At 39.2% G+C, this 13,806-nt stretch overlaps 2 protein-coding genes and 2 non-coding genes across 7 annotated transcripts in view; 1 reads left to right on the top strand and 3 right to left on the bottom strand.

Moving 5' to 3' along the window:
* The window catches only part of DIPK1A (divergent protein kinase domain 1A), a 121,627-nt gene extending 119,655 nt beyond the window's left edge, over positions 1-1,972 (top strand). For both annotated transcript variants that reach the window (XM_032867142.1, XM_032867143.1), the window contains one exon: positions 780-1,972. In XM_032867142.1, coding sequence (XP_032723033.1) covers positions 780-1,592 — 813 coding nt within the window. In that variant the 3' untranslated portion in view covers positions 1,593-1,972. The remainder of the gene's footprint in view (positions 1-779) is intronic.
* Positions 1,973-3,030: 1,058 nt separating this feature from the next.
* On the bottom strand, positions 3,031-12,618 carry RPL5 (ribosomal protein L5). Of its 3 annotated transcripts, none has more exons than XM_032867144.1 (8): positions 12,496-12,617; positions 11,418-11,487; positions 11,222-11,337; positions 9,936-10,070; positions 8,139-8,341; positions 6,628-6,805; positions 3,655-3,743; positions 3,031-3,200 (listed from the first exon to the last, which is right to left on the bottom strand). In XM_032867144.1, exons 1-8 carry the CDS (start codon positions 12,496-12,498, stop codon positions 3,101-3,103), a joined length of 894 nt encoding a protein of 297 aa, XP_032723035.1. In that variant the 5' UTR covers positions 12,499-12,617; the 3' UTR covers positions 3,031-3,100. The 3 variants fall into 3 exon arrangements, with proteins under 3 accessions (XP_032723035.1, XP_032723037.1, XP_032723038.1); XM_032867146.1 differs by having other exon boundaries at positions 3,655-3,740; XM_032867147.1 differs by lacking the exons at positions 3,031-3,200; positions 3,655-3,743 and adding an exon at positions 4,670-4,962 and having other exon boundaries at positions 12,496-12,618.
* On the bottom strand, positions 3,431-3,567 carry LOC116873504. The gene has a single exon (XR_004383828.1). It is a non-coding gene; the product is annotated as a small nucleolar RNA SNORA66 (small nucleolar RNA).
* On the bottom strand, positions 6,877-6,972 carry LOC116873502. The gene has a single exon (XR_004383826.1). It is a non-coding gene; the product is annotated as a small nucleolar RNA SNORD21 (small nucleolar RNA).
* Positions 12,619-13,806: the final 1,188 nt, after the last annotated feature.

The following is a 13,806-nucleotide window of genomic DNA, read 5'->3' as shown; positions in this document are numbered from 1 at the left end:
AGAAAAAATTTATGATATTGGAATCTTTTTTTTTTAAAGATTTTATTATTTGACAGAGAGATCACAAGGAGGCAGAGAGGCAGGCGGGTGTGTGTGTGTGTGTGTGTGTGTGTGTGTGTGTGTGTGTGTAAGCAGGCTCCCTGCTGAGCAGAGAGCCCCACCTGAGCTGAAGGCAGAGGCTTAACCTACTGAGCCACCCAGGCGCCCCAAGAATCTTTTTTTGGTGTCATATTTTCACTCAAAATCTTACTTTTAATTTTACATTTTCGTACTATTTTATCTTAAGAAACTTCACAGGGACATATTTTTTAACCACCATTGGAACAATACAATTTGAAGAAAACAGTTGTTAATGTATTGACTACAAAACAGGAGAAAATAATTTTCTCCTGTTTGACCCTTATTACAACTTGTAACTTCAGACCTTATTTGACCGTTATTATAACTTCAGACATGAGCACATTACACGGCAATTTTGCAAGTCAATGTATGAATAAGACAGAATAATTTGTGTGTTGGATATCAACAGGGCCCAGGGAGCTATGGGAGCTAGGGTGGCCCATTTCTTAAATATACTTAAGTCGGCTTTACTACAACTATATAAAACATACTTCTAATTAACTCAGTAAGCATCATAAATATTTGGAGATGTATTAAGTTCCTTTATGGAGACTCAGTAACAAGATTACTTAGCATGGTAATCCCCATAAAGTTAGTATGTATATTACATATGAGCAATTTTTCAAACCTGTATTTGGCTAAATTCTTAACCGTTTTAGGCAAAGTTGGGTGACCAAGGAAATCTCTCTGAACTGGTTAATCTCATCTTGACGGTGGCTGATGGAGACAAAGATGGCCAGGTTTCCTTGGGAGAAGCAAAGTCAGCATGGGCACTTCTTCAACTAAATGAATTTCTTCTCATGGTGATACTTCAAGATAAAGAACATACCCCCAAATTAATGGGATTCTGTGGTGATCTTTATGTGATGGAAAGTGTTGAATATACCTCTCTTTATGGAATAAGCCTTCCATGGGTCATTGAACTTTTTATTCCATCTGGGTTCAGAAGAAGCATGGATCAGCTGTTCACACCATCATGGCCTAGAAAGGCTAAAATAGCCATAGGACTCCTAGAATTTGTGGAAGATGTTTTCCACGGCCCCTATGGAAACTTCCTAATGTGTGATATTAGTGCCAAAAACCTAGGTTATAACGATAAGTATGATTTGAAAATGGTGGACATGAGAAAAATTGTGCCAGAGACAAACCTGAAAGAAATTATAAAGGATCGCCACTGTGAGTCTGATTTGGACTGTGTTTATGGCACTGATTGTCGAACTAGCTGTGATCAGAGTACAATGAAGTGTACTTCAGAAGTGATACAACCCAACTTAGCAAAAGCCTGTCAGTTACTCAAAGACTACCTACTGCGTGGTGCTCCAAGTGAAATTCGTGAGGAACTGGAAAAGCAACTTTATTCTTGTATTGCTCTCAAAGTCACAGCAAATCAAATGGAAATGGAACATTCTTTGATACTAAATAACCTAAAAACATTACTGTGGAAGAAAATTTCCTATACAAATGACTCTTAATTCATTTGGACATTGTGATTATAGGAAACAATTCTAAGGAAAAATTTTGAGCATTTAAAAAAAAGATGGCTTCTGATTCAAATCCTTGCCAGTTACACAAACCCCTTTCCCCTGGTTTTAAGAAGTCATCATCTTGAGATACATATTGATTGCTGAAGTAATGGCAGGAAGTATAGGATGAACAGGTCCAAAGATTTCATTCCTATTGGAAGCCCTGGTAGATTTTCCAGTACATTCACTGTGTAACTATTTTGACTCATGACCTAAAATAATGCTGTGAAATCCTCATTCCATAAACATTAACAGTGCAAGTATTTTGTAGATTTGTTAGCCAAAATACCATTGCTGGAATTGTTTGCATTGAAACATTGAAGCTGCTGTTTAAAAAAAGAAATTATATTTACTGAAGTCTTAGCATGGTAAAGTTTGCACATTAACAGAAATTAAGACTGCAAAGCAGGTAGTTACTTATAAACAGATGTTGGGTTAATAGCATGGTTTGTTTTATTTATAGACTTAAACATTTAGACATCAAATGTTAAATGGCTTCAGAATGTTTTGAATGATTATTAGCCTCTTAAAATTAAAAATCCATCAAAACATGTTCTACTTGGCAATATTTAATTGCAAATTTTAGAGGCTGAAACTGGATGAGCTTTCATCATCCTAGATTTGATGGGTCCTTCTTAGTGTCCATGAGCTCAGTCCTTCAAAACGGACATTCTTAAGGCCATCAACCCAATCCAGATCCATTTATCTGAATTTGAGCTATGGAGAAGTGGGACATTAGGAGCCAGACTCTGAAACCATGGAACTTTCTAGTAACAATTTTCCATTTTTGAACAGTATTTCCTGTTGGCCAAAGGGCTATTTCTTAAGAGGCATGTAAATTTTTTTCATGTGAACTTGATATGCAAGTTATTATTTGCCCTTTAATGTTATTTTTATGTTAAGATCTGGCATGTACCTTTCAACATCTCCATAAAATAGAACACCTCTTTTGAAGACCCAATATATTCTGCTCAAAAGTTTCACCTGATTGAAGTGAATGTTAGTTATGTGAACTTCACTGAAACCGCTTTCTCTCAAAAATTAAAGCCATTGATTAGCACCAGTTTTGCTTTTTAAAAAATTGTTTACTCTGAAGGTACTTTTTCTTCCCACCAGCCATCTGGTTACAATAAATGAATGGAAGAAACATTTCCTAGTGCACAGTTGGTCTCTTGCTTGCCAGACTTATTTCGGGAGGGCTGCACATCATACAACCAGAGGGATAACTCCTGTCAGGGAAAACAAGACTGAGAAGCAGGTGTGAACTTTGAGTCAGTATGTTAAGTCATACTTGTTTCTCAAAGAAAAAAAAAACCTGTCAACTCCTCTCCTTTTGTATTTCAGGTTATTTCCTACAGTTTCATTAATTAAGAGTTTAACACAGATAGCTGCTTGATGAATAAGTTTATTATTGCCTTTATCTGAAAAATCTTCATAGAAAATTGTGGTTTGGTTTATTAGCTCTCAGCAGCCCGCTCCTGAGCTCGAAGGAAGCTTGCCTTCTTCTGAGCTACCCGATCTTTCTTCTGGGCAAGAGACATTTTGGGACGATTCCACCTACAAAACAAAGTAAAATAAAGAGATAAATGTAATTTTTAAATATCACCGCTACAGAGGATAGAAAATAGTTAACTCTGATTGAAAAAGACTGTGATCAGGTCAAACAATCCAAGTTCTAATATACATACTTATTTATGATCTTAATCTAACTTTAAAAATGGAGTAACTGGTAAAACAACAACAACAAAAAAAACAATAAAATGTTTAAATGCAGTAATTGGTAGTTATACTGTACTGGGATAGAATAGGTCAGCTCAGTAAGTATCTTCTGAGGCTAATAAATTTCTATCACCACAATTGCTTTAGCAAACCTGGTTCCCCTCACTTCTGCAACATCATGCAGAGCTAGTGATCGAGTTTGCACAACTTCAATGAGAGTGTGAATAAGAAGAAACAAGGTAAGGAACTCCTTTTAACCTTTCTCTTGAAAAGGCAACAGTAAGATGCATACCTCTTCTTTTTAACTTCTTTCTTAGGCTTCTTCTCATAGACTGGGTTCTCTCGTATAGCAGCATGAGCTTTCTTATACATCTCCTCCATCTGAAAGAAAGCAAAGCAAACAGTACTTGGTTTCATTTCACATGCCCTAACAGTCATATAATGTGCACGTCTACTACTTGTTCTATTTTTATCCCTAAACCAGACTGTCAAAAGGAACTAGGTCAACCCTGGTATCAATTTAAATTCTACATGTAACCCACATTTTCTTAAGAAATTACCATTGGCAATGTGAACTGACACTATTCACAAAACTCACTCAAAAATTTGCATGTATTTCTGAGGAATTCAGCTATACTTTGAGTCACTCAAGTTGAGAGCAAATGGGTTTCTGTAAAAACATTTATGTTCATTTAAGTATTATCTGACCTAAATTCTTTTATTCAAGTGAGGATTTGTGCCAAAACAAAGTACTTAAGATGGTAAGAGGAAGAGTATATAGGGAAGAGTACAAAGAATTGCTATAAATTCATTTTTGTTCTCCCATATTTCCCAGATTTGTATTTTCCATCAGTATCTGACAGGTCTTCCAATGCTACTCCCAGCACTGCATACCAGGGACCTCTTGTATCTACTACTAGGTGTCTGTGGGAACAGAAAGTTTGAATTGCCCCAGAAAACCCCCAAACACCATCCAATTAGATCTTAAAGAGAATTTTGTTCTAAAACTCATCAAAAACCAATGCTGAAATTCTCTGAATTACTTCAAGTACCACCTCTAAATAATGACTATTGATTCTATGGAAGATCAAGTCTTGAAGCAGCTATAAAATACCTGAACGTTCACTATCCCAATCTAGTAGCAATTACATGCCCCTAAAAAATAAAGTAATCCCAACTCTAAAATTACTCCTTCAACATAGAGAAAATGTGATTACTACATGCATCTGTGTAAAACTTAGCAAATGAAAATAATGCAAACATTGCATGAGACCTCAACTACCTAAATCCCTCCTGAAAATTAATTTCTCTACCTCTGCACTCTATTATGGCTTTCCACTGTATTTAACGAGTCCATTTGATGATGTCAAATGTAGTCATTTAATAAATCTAAGCAACTCGGTCCATTCCTTCCTAAGAGACAAACAGGATTCACAACCATGTATGTAGATAATAGCACTGAGTTTTAAGTGAAGACCACTTTCCTCTTGGAGACATGTCAGATGTCAGCAGAGGAGTTTAGCAGGCATGCATAAGAGGCCTCCAAAGATCAAACTGATGAGCTAGCCAGGAAAAGTACATCAGCCTAAGAGTGGTCCAGCTGAAATATATCAAATATATAGGAAAGCATTAGAAAATGGCTATCTGAAAGCAGCTTGAGATTTTGAAGTTTCTGAACAAGTTCAACATTACCAGAGCAAGAGAGGTCTTAGGAAGAAAAATTATGCAGGCCAAACAGAATTATAATCACAAGTAAAAGTCCTATTTACCAGAGTGAACAAGGGCAATTAAATAATATACAAATATGGGTTTCTGAAAACTAACATGCACTTGCATTTACTAATATAAACTAATGGCATACTACCCTTTTCCTAGCTCAAAAAAAACTCAAGTTATGTGTTTATTAGCCCTAGACTGTACTAAGCATACAAATAACAAAGGGATCTTTTCCAATTATAACTCATTTTAAGAACAATTTTCACAGGGTGCCTGGATGGCTCAGTCATGATCCCAGGGTCATGAGACTGAGGCCCCCCCATGCCGGATGCCTTCTGCCCCTCCCCCACTATGCACTCACTCACTCAAAGAAATTTGTTTTTCATAACCAAAGCAGTGTGAAAATAGAAACTGTGCACTAACATAACAGTCATTTGATAGGTAACTATTAATTTATTTACAACTCCATAGTTGTGTACAAGTTTTATAAAAATCAATGCTATTTTTGTGTTCTATGCCTATCTTCCATGACTACAGTGCGTTAATAGTCAGTCTTAAAAATACAACTTTAGGGACGCCTGGGTAGCTCAGTTGGTTAAGCAGCTGCCTTCGGCTCAGGTCATGATCCCAGCGTCCTGGGATCGAGTCCCACATTGGGCTCCTTGCTTGGCAGGGAGCCTGCTTCTCCCTCTGCCTCTGCCTGCCACTCTGTCTGCCTGTGCTCGCTCTCGCTTCTCTATGACAAATAAATAAACAAAATCTTAAAAAAAAAAAAAAAAAACAACTTTAAGCTGATAAAATTTCCAACATTAAACTCACATTTGCAACATCAAGGAGAACTAGTGATCTAATCTGTACAACTCCCTACATCCACGCTGAGACATTCAGAAATTCCGTTAACATAGAACTTATTTGCTAAAAAGAACCTTTCTTCCACATGGCTTCAAAATGAGTTAACTAGAATCTTTTATCAGACAGGACACATGATTCTAACTATGACCACAGGAATTAAGTCTACAGATTTAGAATAGTCAAATATGTAAAAGCCACCAAAGGCTTCATATTTAGATCCTTGAGGCCTTTAGTACCTAAAAAATTCCTAAAAGCATGTTGGTAAGTCTAGTTCTTTACAATTACCCTATTTGACTTTTAACTTACCCTCACTCAATATCCCAACTTCATCTCATTCCATTTTAAGATAAGAATTGTTTATTTAAGTCTATCTATACCTATTAACATACTCATGTTCAACCTTTAACTATTAACCCAAAATAAAACTACTAATAAACCCACCAAAATCAAGTAGTAAACCTATAAATTGGGGCAGCCTGGGTGGCTCGGTGGGTTAGGTGTCTGCTTTCCGCTCAGGTCATGGTCTCAGTCTTGGGATAGAGCCAGCACTAAGAGCTCTGCTCAGCAGGGAGCCTGCTCCTCCCACCCCACCATGTGCCCCTCTGCCTACTTATAATGTCAAATAAATAAAGTCTTAACGAAAAAAAAAAAAACCTCTAAATTAACTAATACAGGCATTTTTAGTTAAAATTTTTACCATGTCTGGAGTTACGTTGTTCTTTATGTATTGAGAGAATTGTTTCTTGTATGCATCTTCGTCTTCTTCCATTAGGTAACGCATATAATCTGCAACATTCTGACCCATGATGTGCTTTCGATGTACTTCGGCATTGAATTCCTTGCTTTCTGAATCATAACCAGGGAATCGTTTGGTACTAAAATAAAATTTTTCATATTTTAGTATTATAAGGATTAAAATCCGTTCACTAACCGGAATGTTTCAGTAGCTGCCATCAGTCCCGTCTTGAAACAATTAATTGCATCATATGCAACCAAAGGACCAACTACTGACTGCTCAGTTAGTGGGATATCATCATTCAGCAGCTTATCTCTGAATTCCAAGATAGAAGAGAAAATCATGCTACAAGTACATTTAAAGCCATGAAATGTACCAAGTTTCCACCACTAAAATGAGTTCTCCTTATAAACACAAGAAAGGGTTTCAAAACTGCTCCCTCCAAATCCTAGAATTTCTCAGTGCTGCCTCAGGGCACATGGGAATAAGTGATTTTTTGAAGACCACATCTGACAGGTGTCTTGCAAGAGACATGCAGGTCCTCAAAAAAATATGCCCCACCATTACAGAAGTTCCAGTTAGGTTACATTTTAAAGGCTAACCTCCCCAACCCAAAACCTAATATTTTTGTTAAGGATTCACCAACCTCTAAAATATCCCTAAGAAGCTAATTAATTATTTTTTAAGATGCATCTACTCAACAAGAACAAAAACCATTAACTCAAAACCTAGGAATTAACAAATTCAAACCTACTCAACTTCTGAGAATGGTCTACAATCTTATTTCCAGCTGAGAGCTGTCATACGCCTTTTCTCAAACTTTTTTTCTAGAGCTGAGAGTTCCCATAAATGAGTAAACCAACTTTCATTCTGAATGAAAAGAAAATACACGGGGCGGGGGGGGCGGGGCGGGGGCGGGTGTGCATCGGTGGCTCAGTGGGTTAAAGCCTCTGCCTTCAGCTCAGGTCATGATCCCAGGATCCTGGGATTGAGCCCCCGCACTAGGCTCTCTGCTCGGCAGGGAGCCTGCTTCCTCCTCTCTCTCTGCCTATTTGTGATCACTGTCTGTCAAATAAATAAATAAAATCTTAAAAAAAAAAAAAAAAAAGAAAGAAAGAAAAGAAAAGAAAATACACTGGGAGGGGATGGACTTGAGGTGCTCATTTCTAACCAAAACTAAGCTACAACACAAAAGCTAGTTGTTTCAATCCCTGCTTTCCCACTACTGGCTCCAAAACTTTGAACAAATCCTTTACCTCTGAACCTCAATCTCATTTATAAAACACATTACAATCCCATCCTGCCCTGCCAGGTTCCTTTTGTAGAGTACGAAGCATATAGCAGGTACACAAGATACACAAGGATAGCTACGTACTAATTTAATTGATTCATCCAGTAATCTCCAAAGTCTAACCAGTTAGAAATGGAAATACTGGCAGTCCAAACAATGAAGACTTGAATACTCTTATTACCTGTGAGGGATAGACAAGCCTCCATCCACTGCTCCCTTGAGGGCCCCAAAAACTTTATTTCCAGTAGTAGTTCTGGCAAGCCCTGCATCCAAATAGCAGGTGAAGGCACCAGGTTGACCATCAATGCTTTCCACATTGTATTCATCTCCAGTCACTTCCACTTGGCCTTCATAGATCTTGTCCATGCCAAACCTATTAAGGAGCTATTAACAAAAAAGCCAGTCTAAATATATTCAAATAATTTTAACATTATCAAGTCACAACTTTAGGGGCGCCTGGGTGGCTCAGTCACTGAGCATCTGCCTTCGGATAGGGTCATGATCGCAGGGTCCTGGGATAGAGCCCTGCATCGGGATGCCTGCTTATCAGGGCATCTGCTTCTCCCTCTCCCACTCCCCCTGCTTGTGTTCCCTCTCTGTCAAATAAATAAATAAAATCTTTAAAAAAAGTCACAACTTTAATGACCTGACACCTAGAAAAATTTTCCTTCAAAATTCACTTAACCCTCTGTACTAATTTACTTTTAAGTACTAAGATGCTACAAAAACAATCTTCAAATATTCAATTTCACCACCCCTTTGTCTTATAGTTTCTGTATCTTTCCTACATGTCCATATTTGATTTATGCAGTAATCAATTAAGATGTAACCATATCTATTCAAGAAATTTATTTTCCATATTTCCTCAGTCCTATTTGGCTACAGTAACTCAAGAACCAAGTATTAAATGTTACCACATGTAATTTGATTAAAATCTTAGAAGCATCTGGGCATAAGAGAACATTTTTTATGGCTCTACTCTCCAACTACATTAAGTTAGTAAGGGTGAATCTTCTGCCAGTACACCTAACTACTGTTTCTTACAGTGTGACTTACATACAATGTTCCTCTCACGTATGACATTGTTCCCCACTCTTACCCAAATGTGTTTACAATCAATGAAGATATAGTCCCTAACAACAATGCATGTGTAACAATTCCAATACAAAACAAGGTCAAGTAACTTGAGAAAACAAAATAAAAATAAATAAAATAACAAATAAATAAATACAAATAAAGAAAAACAAAGTAACAAAAAAACAAAAATAAGACAAAATCACATTTCCATCTTCCTGCATATTATAGGAAATGCTGCCACCCAGAGGCAAAGATAATTAAAACAAAACCAAATCCATTACCCATGGCTAACCCCCAACCCAAATTTAAGACATTGTAGGGGTGCCTGGGTGGCTCAGTGGGTTAAGACATTGTTTCTCAAACTTTAACATGTATATAAATAACCTGGACATCCTATTAAAACACAGATTCCAAGGGTGTAAAGTCTGCATTTTAAATGTACACTGATTGACAGAAGATCTATACTTCTAAGTAGCAAAGGTCTGCAAAGTCAAGGTATCTAACTAGCCAGAAATGGCTATTCAAATTAAGGTAAAAATTCAGTGCCTCAGTAGTATTAGCTACATTTCATGTGTTCAACACCCACATGTGGCTGGTGGCTATCATTCTTTGGTTTAGATTCCACTGATCTAGACCTACTCAACAATGCAAAAAAACAAAAACAAACAAAAAAACCAGAAAAATTACCTCATCAGAGTATTAGAAAATGCACTGCTGTCTCAAATTCTGTACTTATAAAGCTGTCCTTCCTGATGACCCCACAAGCAACAGCTCAACAGCAGACACTCCTGAGAAGCCACAGCTGAGGGTATCTTCCTCATGTATCAACATCTACCTTGCAGACAACTCCAAACAATGAGCTATGTCCAAAATATACTACTTAAAGATATCTTCTACATACCCTGCGGGCCAGCAGCAGGCCGGTACAATATGCTGCAGCGTAATTTGTCAGGCCAACTTTCACACCATACTTTGGGAGTTCATGAGCATAAGCTGCACAAACTATCATATCTCCTTCTATGCGGGCATAAGCAATCTGTAAGAGAAACAACAGGTTAGTCACCTGTGCTTTCAACTGTTTGCTTACTTATTCTAGGTGCCTTCTTTTTCAAAGGACTTAAAAAAAAAAAAAAAACCAGTGGGAAACAAATCTGCAACACTTAGCATCTGTCTTTATTAAACCCACTCAATGAGTTTATGGCTTGGTCAACTACTTCTGTAAATGTATGTCATAATATCGCAAACAGAGCTAAAATTACCATATAGACTGTAAACATTGAAATGCCTTTGAGTAAGTTAGGGACTGTTGTTCCTAATAATACTGAAAATAGACTCTTAGCTGCATCAGCCAATAAATCAAAGAGGCACAGTGAAAAGTCAGAAAGAAATCTGATTATTTCAAATATCTTCTGAACTACGCATATCAAAGTCCAATGTTTCTGACACTGTTTACTTATCTGAACTCAGGTATGAAGGAACACATTGTCTTCACAACCAAAAAATTAGTCTGCCCAGAAAACAGGTGTGCCTGCCCCCTGCAAAGACTCAAAAAATCTTAACTGTGAAAATTTACTCTAGTTGTAAAAGCCCAGAAAACTCATTTCTAGGAACTAACTGCCACTTTGTAGAGGTCTTTTTTTGTGGGAGAAACCTTCATACTTATGTATCAAACCTATTTCAAAGGGAGGCAGGAATAAAAACAATCTTAAGAGCCTAATTAAAACTTCACAACTACCTACCTCTTCAATAAGGAATGGTTATATGGCACATAAGGCTATGTACAGCAGGTCAGGATTTAGTCTGTGACAATTTGTTATTCTACTAGAACTGCAATGTGCAAGAACCTTCTACTTGGCCTCAAATTTATCCTCTTACCCCTATAAAATAGCATGGTAGCCTAGATTTCTCCAATCCTCTTCCTGCCCATTAGAAAACAAGACTAAACTACTTTGGTCAAGATTGCCACACATGGCTGATTTTCAGTAGAGTATTTTCAAGTACCACCCTCCCCACTCAAGCTCCAACTTCAGACCTACTAAAATGAAAAGTACTACTCAATGTTTTTAGAATGCCAGGCACTAGAGGGACCTTTTAATCCATACATGCTTTGCTTAAGTACAACTTCTCCAGCAGTGAGTTAAAAAGGTGAGGTAACCACTCATTGCTTGAATTTAGAATACAACTTACCTGACAGATGATATCTCTGTTGGTTACACGAACTATCATCCTGTATTTAGGTGTGTTGTACTTATTTTTATCTTGAATTACCAAGCGTTTCCTGGCATAATAATCAGTTTTACCCTCTGAAAGAAAAAATAACTTAAGAAAAGTCTATTCCACTGCAGATTCTCCAAAAATTGTGAACATGAGTAAGTGACCATACCTCGACGTCTTCTAAATTTCACTTGGTATCTCTTGAAGTAAGCCTTATTCTTGACAACCTTCACAAACCCCTTTAAGAAAAAAAGAATGTTATTAAAACTTTGATAAACTGTTTATATTTTTGTCATCTGAGTTAACTGCATAACAAAGTAACACTTTAACTTCAAAAGTGAACCCCTTCAACTGTCACTTTTGTGGAGTCCAGTTTCTCAAAACACAGGGGGTCAAGAATCACCTTTTCTACTTCCCATCAGTCACTTTTCCAAAGCGCTGGTCTAGACAGCAATCAATCTCGCCTAACGTCAGTCTGTTCTGAACACTCCATGTCCCAGTCTGGAAACCTAACCTCCAATTTCCCTCGTACAGTTCACGCACGTTTTTCCAAAGCCTAAACCACTTGCCACGAAACTCATCTGGTCAAGAGCATATTTGGCAATTACTTCCGATTAAATCAGCATCGTTTCCCACCTATCAAAGCAACACACCCCATCCCAAAAATCATTAAAAACTGGTGCAACAAGAGTCTAGAGAAAGAGATAGGAAGCACATACCAAACTAAATGAGTTCTCTTTCGGGGCCCAGATAAGCCACAGCCTCCAGGCTGACTGCTAGGTTTAAAAGCCACTTTTAAAGACCCACCAACCCCACACTCTCCCGAAAAAACCATGGAAACAAGTCAGTGGTGTCTGAGTCCGGAGAGCCGCAGCCCATCTCCACTCAGGCATCTCCTCCCCCCACCCCACCCCCAGTATGAGACCAACTGCATGCAATCCTCCCCACTGCCGGTGCCAGGTCGGATGAGCCGGTATTATCCCCTAAACTTGTCAACTTAATTCATGCCCCCTCCCCAATCCGCCGCCCTAGCTCCTGATCTTCTCTGTCAACCCCTCCCCCCAAAGTTTGCGCGGCCGGCGGCAGCCATTAAGGCCACGCTGGGAGCGGCAGCCCTACCACAGCAGAACCCTCAATCCAACGCCATCCATCCCCTGCACCGTGCGAGACGGACCCTACGCTGGCGTTTGGGGAAGGACAGGGAACCCGCGTGCAGATGTAGCCCAGACTCCCCAGTAACGACTTACCATCCTGCGGACCAGAGACCGGCGTCCGCGGCTCGCCACAGACCAGCAGGCCCAGCAACACTCGGCTGCGGGAAAAGGCCTCGGCTCGTGCGCAGGCGCAGTATGTAGCACTGACGATCACGCGAGCGACGTGTGAAAGAGAGACCGCGCCAGCTCAAGGCGTGCGTTGCACTGTCCCCTGCTGGCGGGAGGACCGATGCCGGACTTCGCCAGGCGGTAACAGAACTTCAGTGCCACTGAGTCCCCAAACTCCGGGCTGGTAATCCCCACAGGGATGGGAGGTAAACAGTAGCCGGGAGGATTATAAGAGGTTTTCAGTTTCCTGTGCTAATAAGTTGCTTCGTAACAAACATATATGATTTTTGTAAATAGGAAAAAATACTTAAAACTAAATAGAATATATTTGCTGTGAAGCACTTTGGCCCCCTCCAGGGTACCACCTCCTGGACTACTCGTCCTGCTCCAGAGCATACAGAATCCCTTCTGGAAGCTTTATCCCAGTCCTTCAAACCAGAGTGAGGGGCCCCTTCTGCCTTCCCACAGTACCTTCCAACTTCCTTCAGCCCGCTGTTGCCTGTGAACTCTCTAAGGGTGGGCCCCCCTGCCCCAGTTCACCTTGAATCTCCAGCAGCACACGTGCTGACGTTCAGTAAATGCTCGGGGTTTGTTAAATTATAAAAGAACTTCTCACCGCTCTGTTTTCTCCTTCCCTTTGCTTCCATCGTTTTTCTTGATCTCTGACAGCTTCTTTCGTTTTCCCTCTCTCCATCACTCTGAGCTAGTCAGAGCTTAACTTTTCTCTAAGTCCTTTTCCCCTATTCTTTTAAAACTCATTCTAACAAGGGAATGAGCTGACTCATTCTCCACACGAGAACCAATCAACAACCAATCAATCAAACAAAAAGCAGCTCAGGAGAAAGTATGCCCTTACCAAACAGCATTTCAAAGGTGGTCTTTGGACTTCTGCCTGGGAATCACGTGGGTATTAGCTAAAATGCAGAAATCTGAATATCCCCCACCTCTTACTGAGTCAAACTTGTTGGTTTGGAGTCCAGGAATCTGCGTTTTTAATTTGGCCTCAATCTTAATCAGTTCAGGAGGTCTCAGGAAAGCAGAAGACAGAGTGACTGGATGGCTCAGTCATTAAGCATTTGCCTTTGGCCCAGGTCATGATCCCAGGGTCCTGAGATTGAGCCCCATGTGGAGCCCAGCGGGAAGTGGGCTTCTTTCCTCTGCTTCTGTTCTGGCTCTTGCTGTGTCTCTTTCTGTCAAATAAAATCTTAAAAAAAAAAAAAAAAAAAAAAAAAAAAA

This window comes from Lontra canadensis, unplaced genomic scaffold (assembly GCF_010015895.1).
Source record: "Lontra canadensis isolate GAN:19392208 unplaced genomic scaffold, GSC_riverotter_1.0 scaffold33, whole genome shotgun sequence".
NCBI lineage: Eukaryota > Metazoa > Chordata > Mammalia > Carnivora > Mustelidae > Lontra > Lontra canadensis.
Note: the sequence above shows the minus strand (reverse complement) of the source record. Positions and strands in the feature narration are given on the sequence as shown.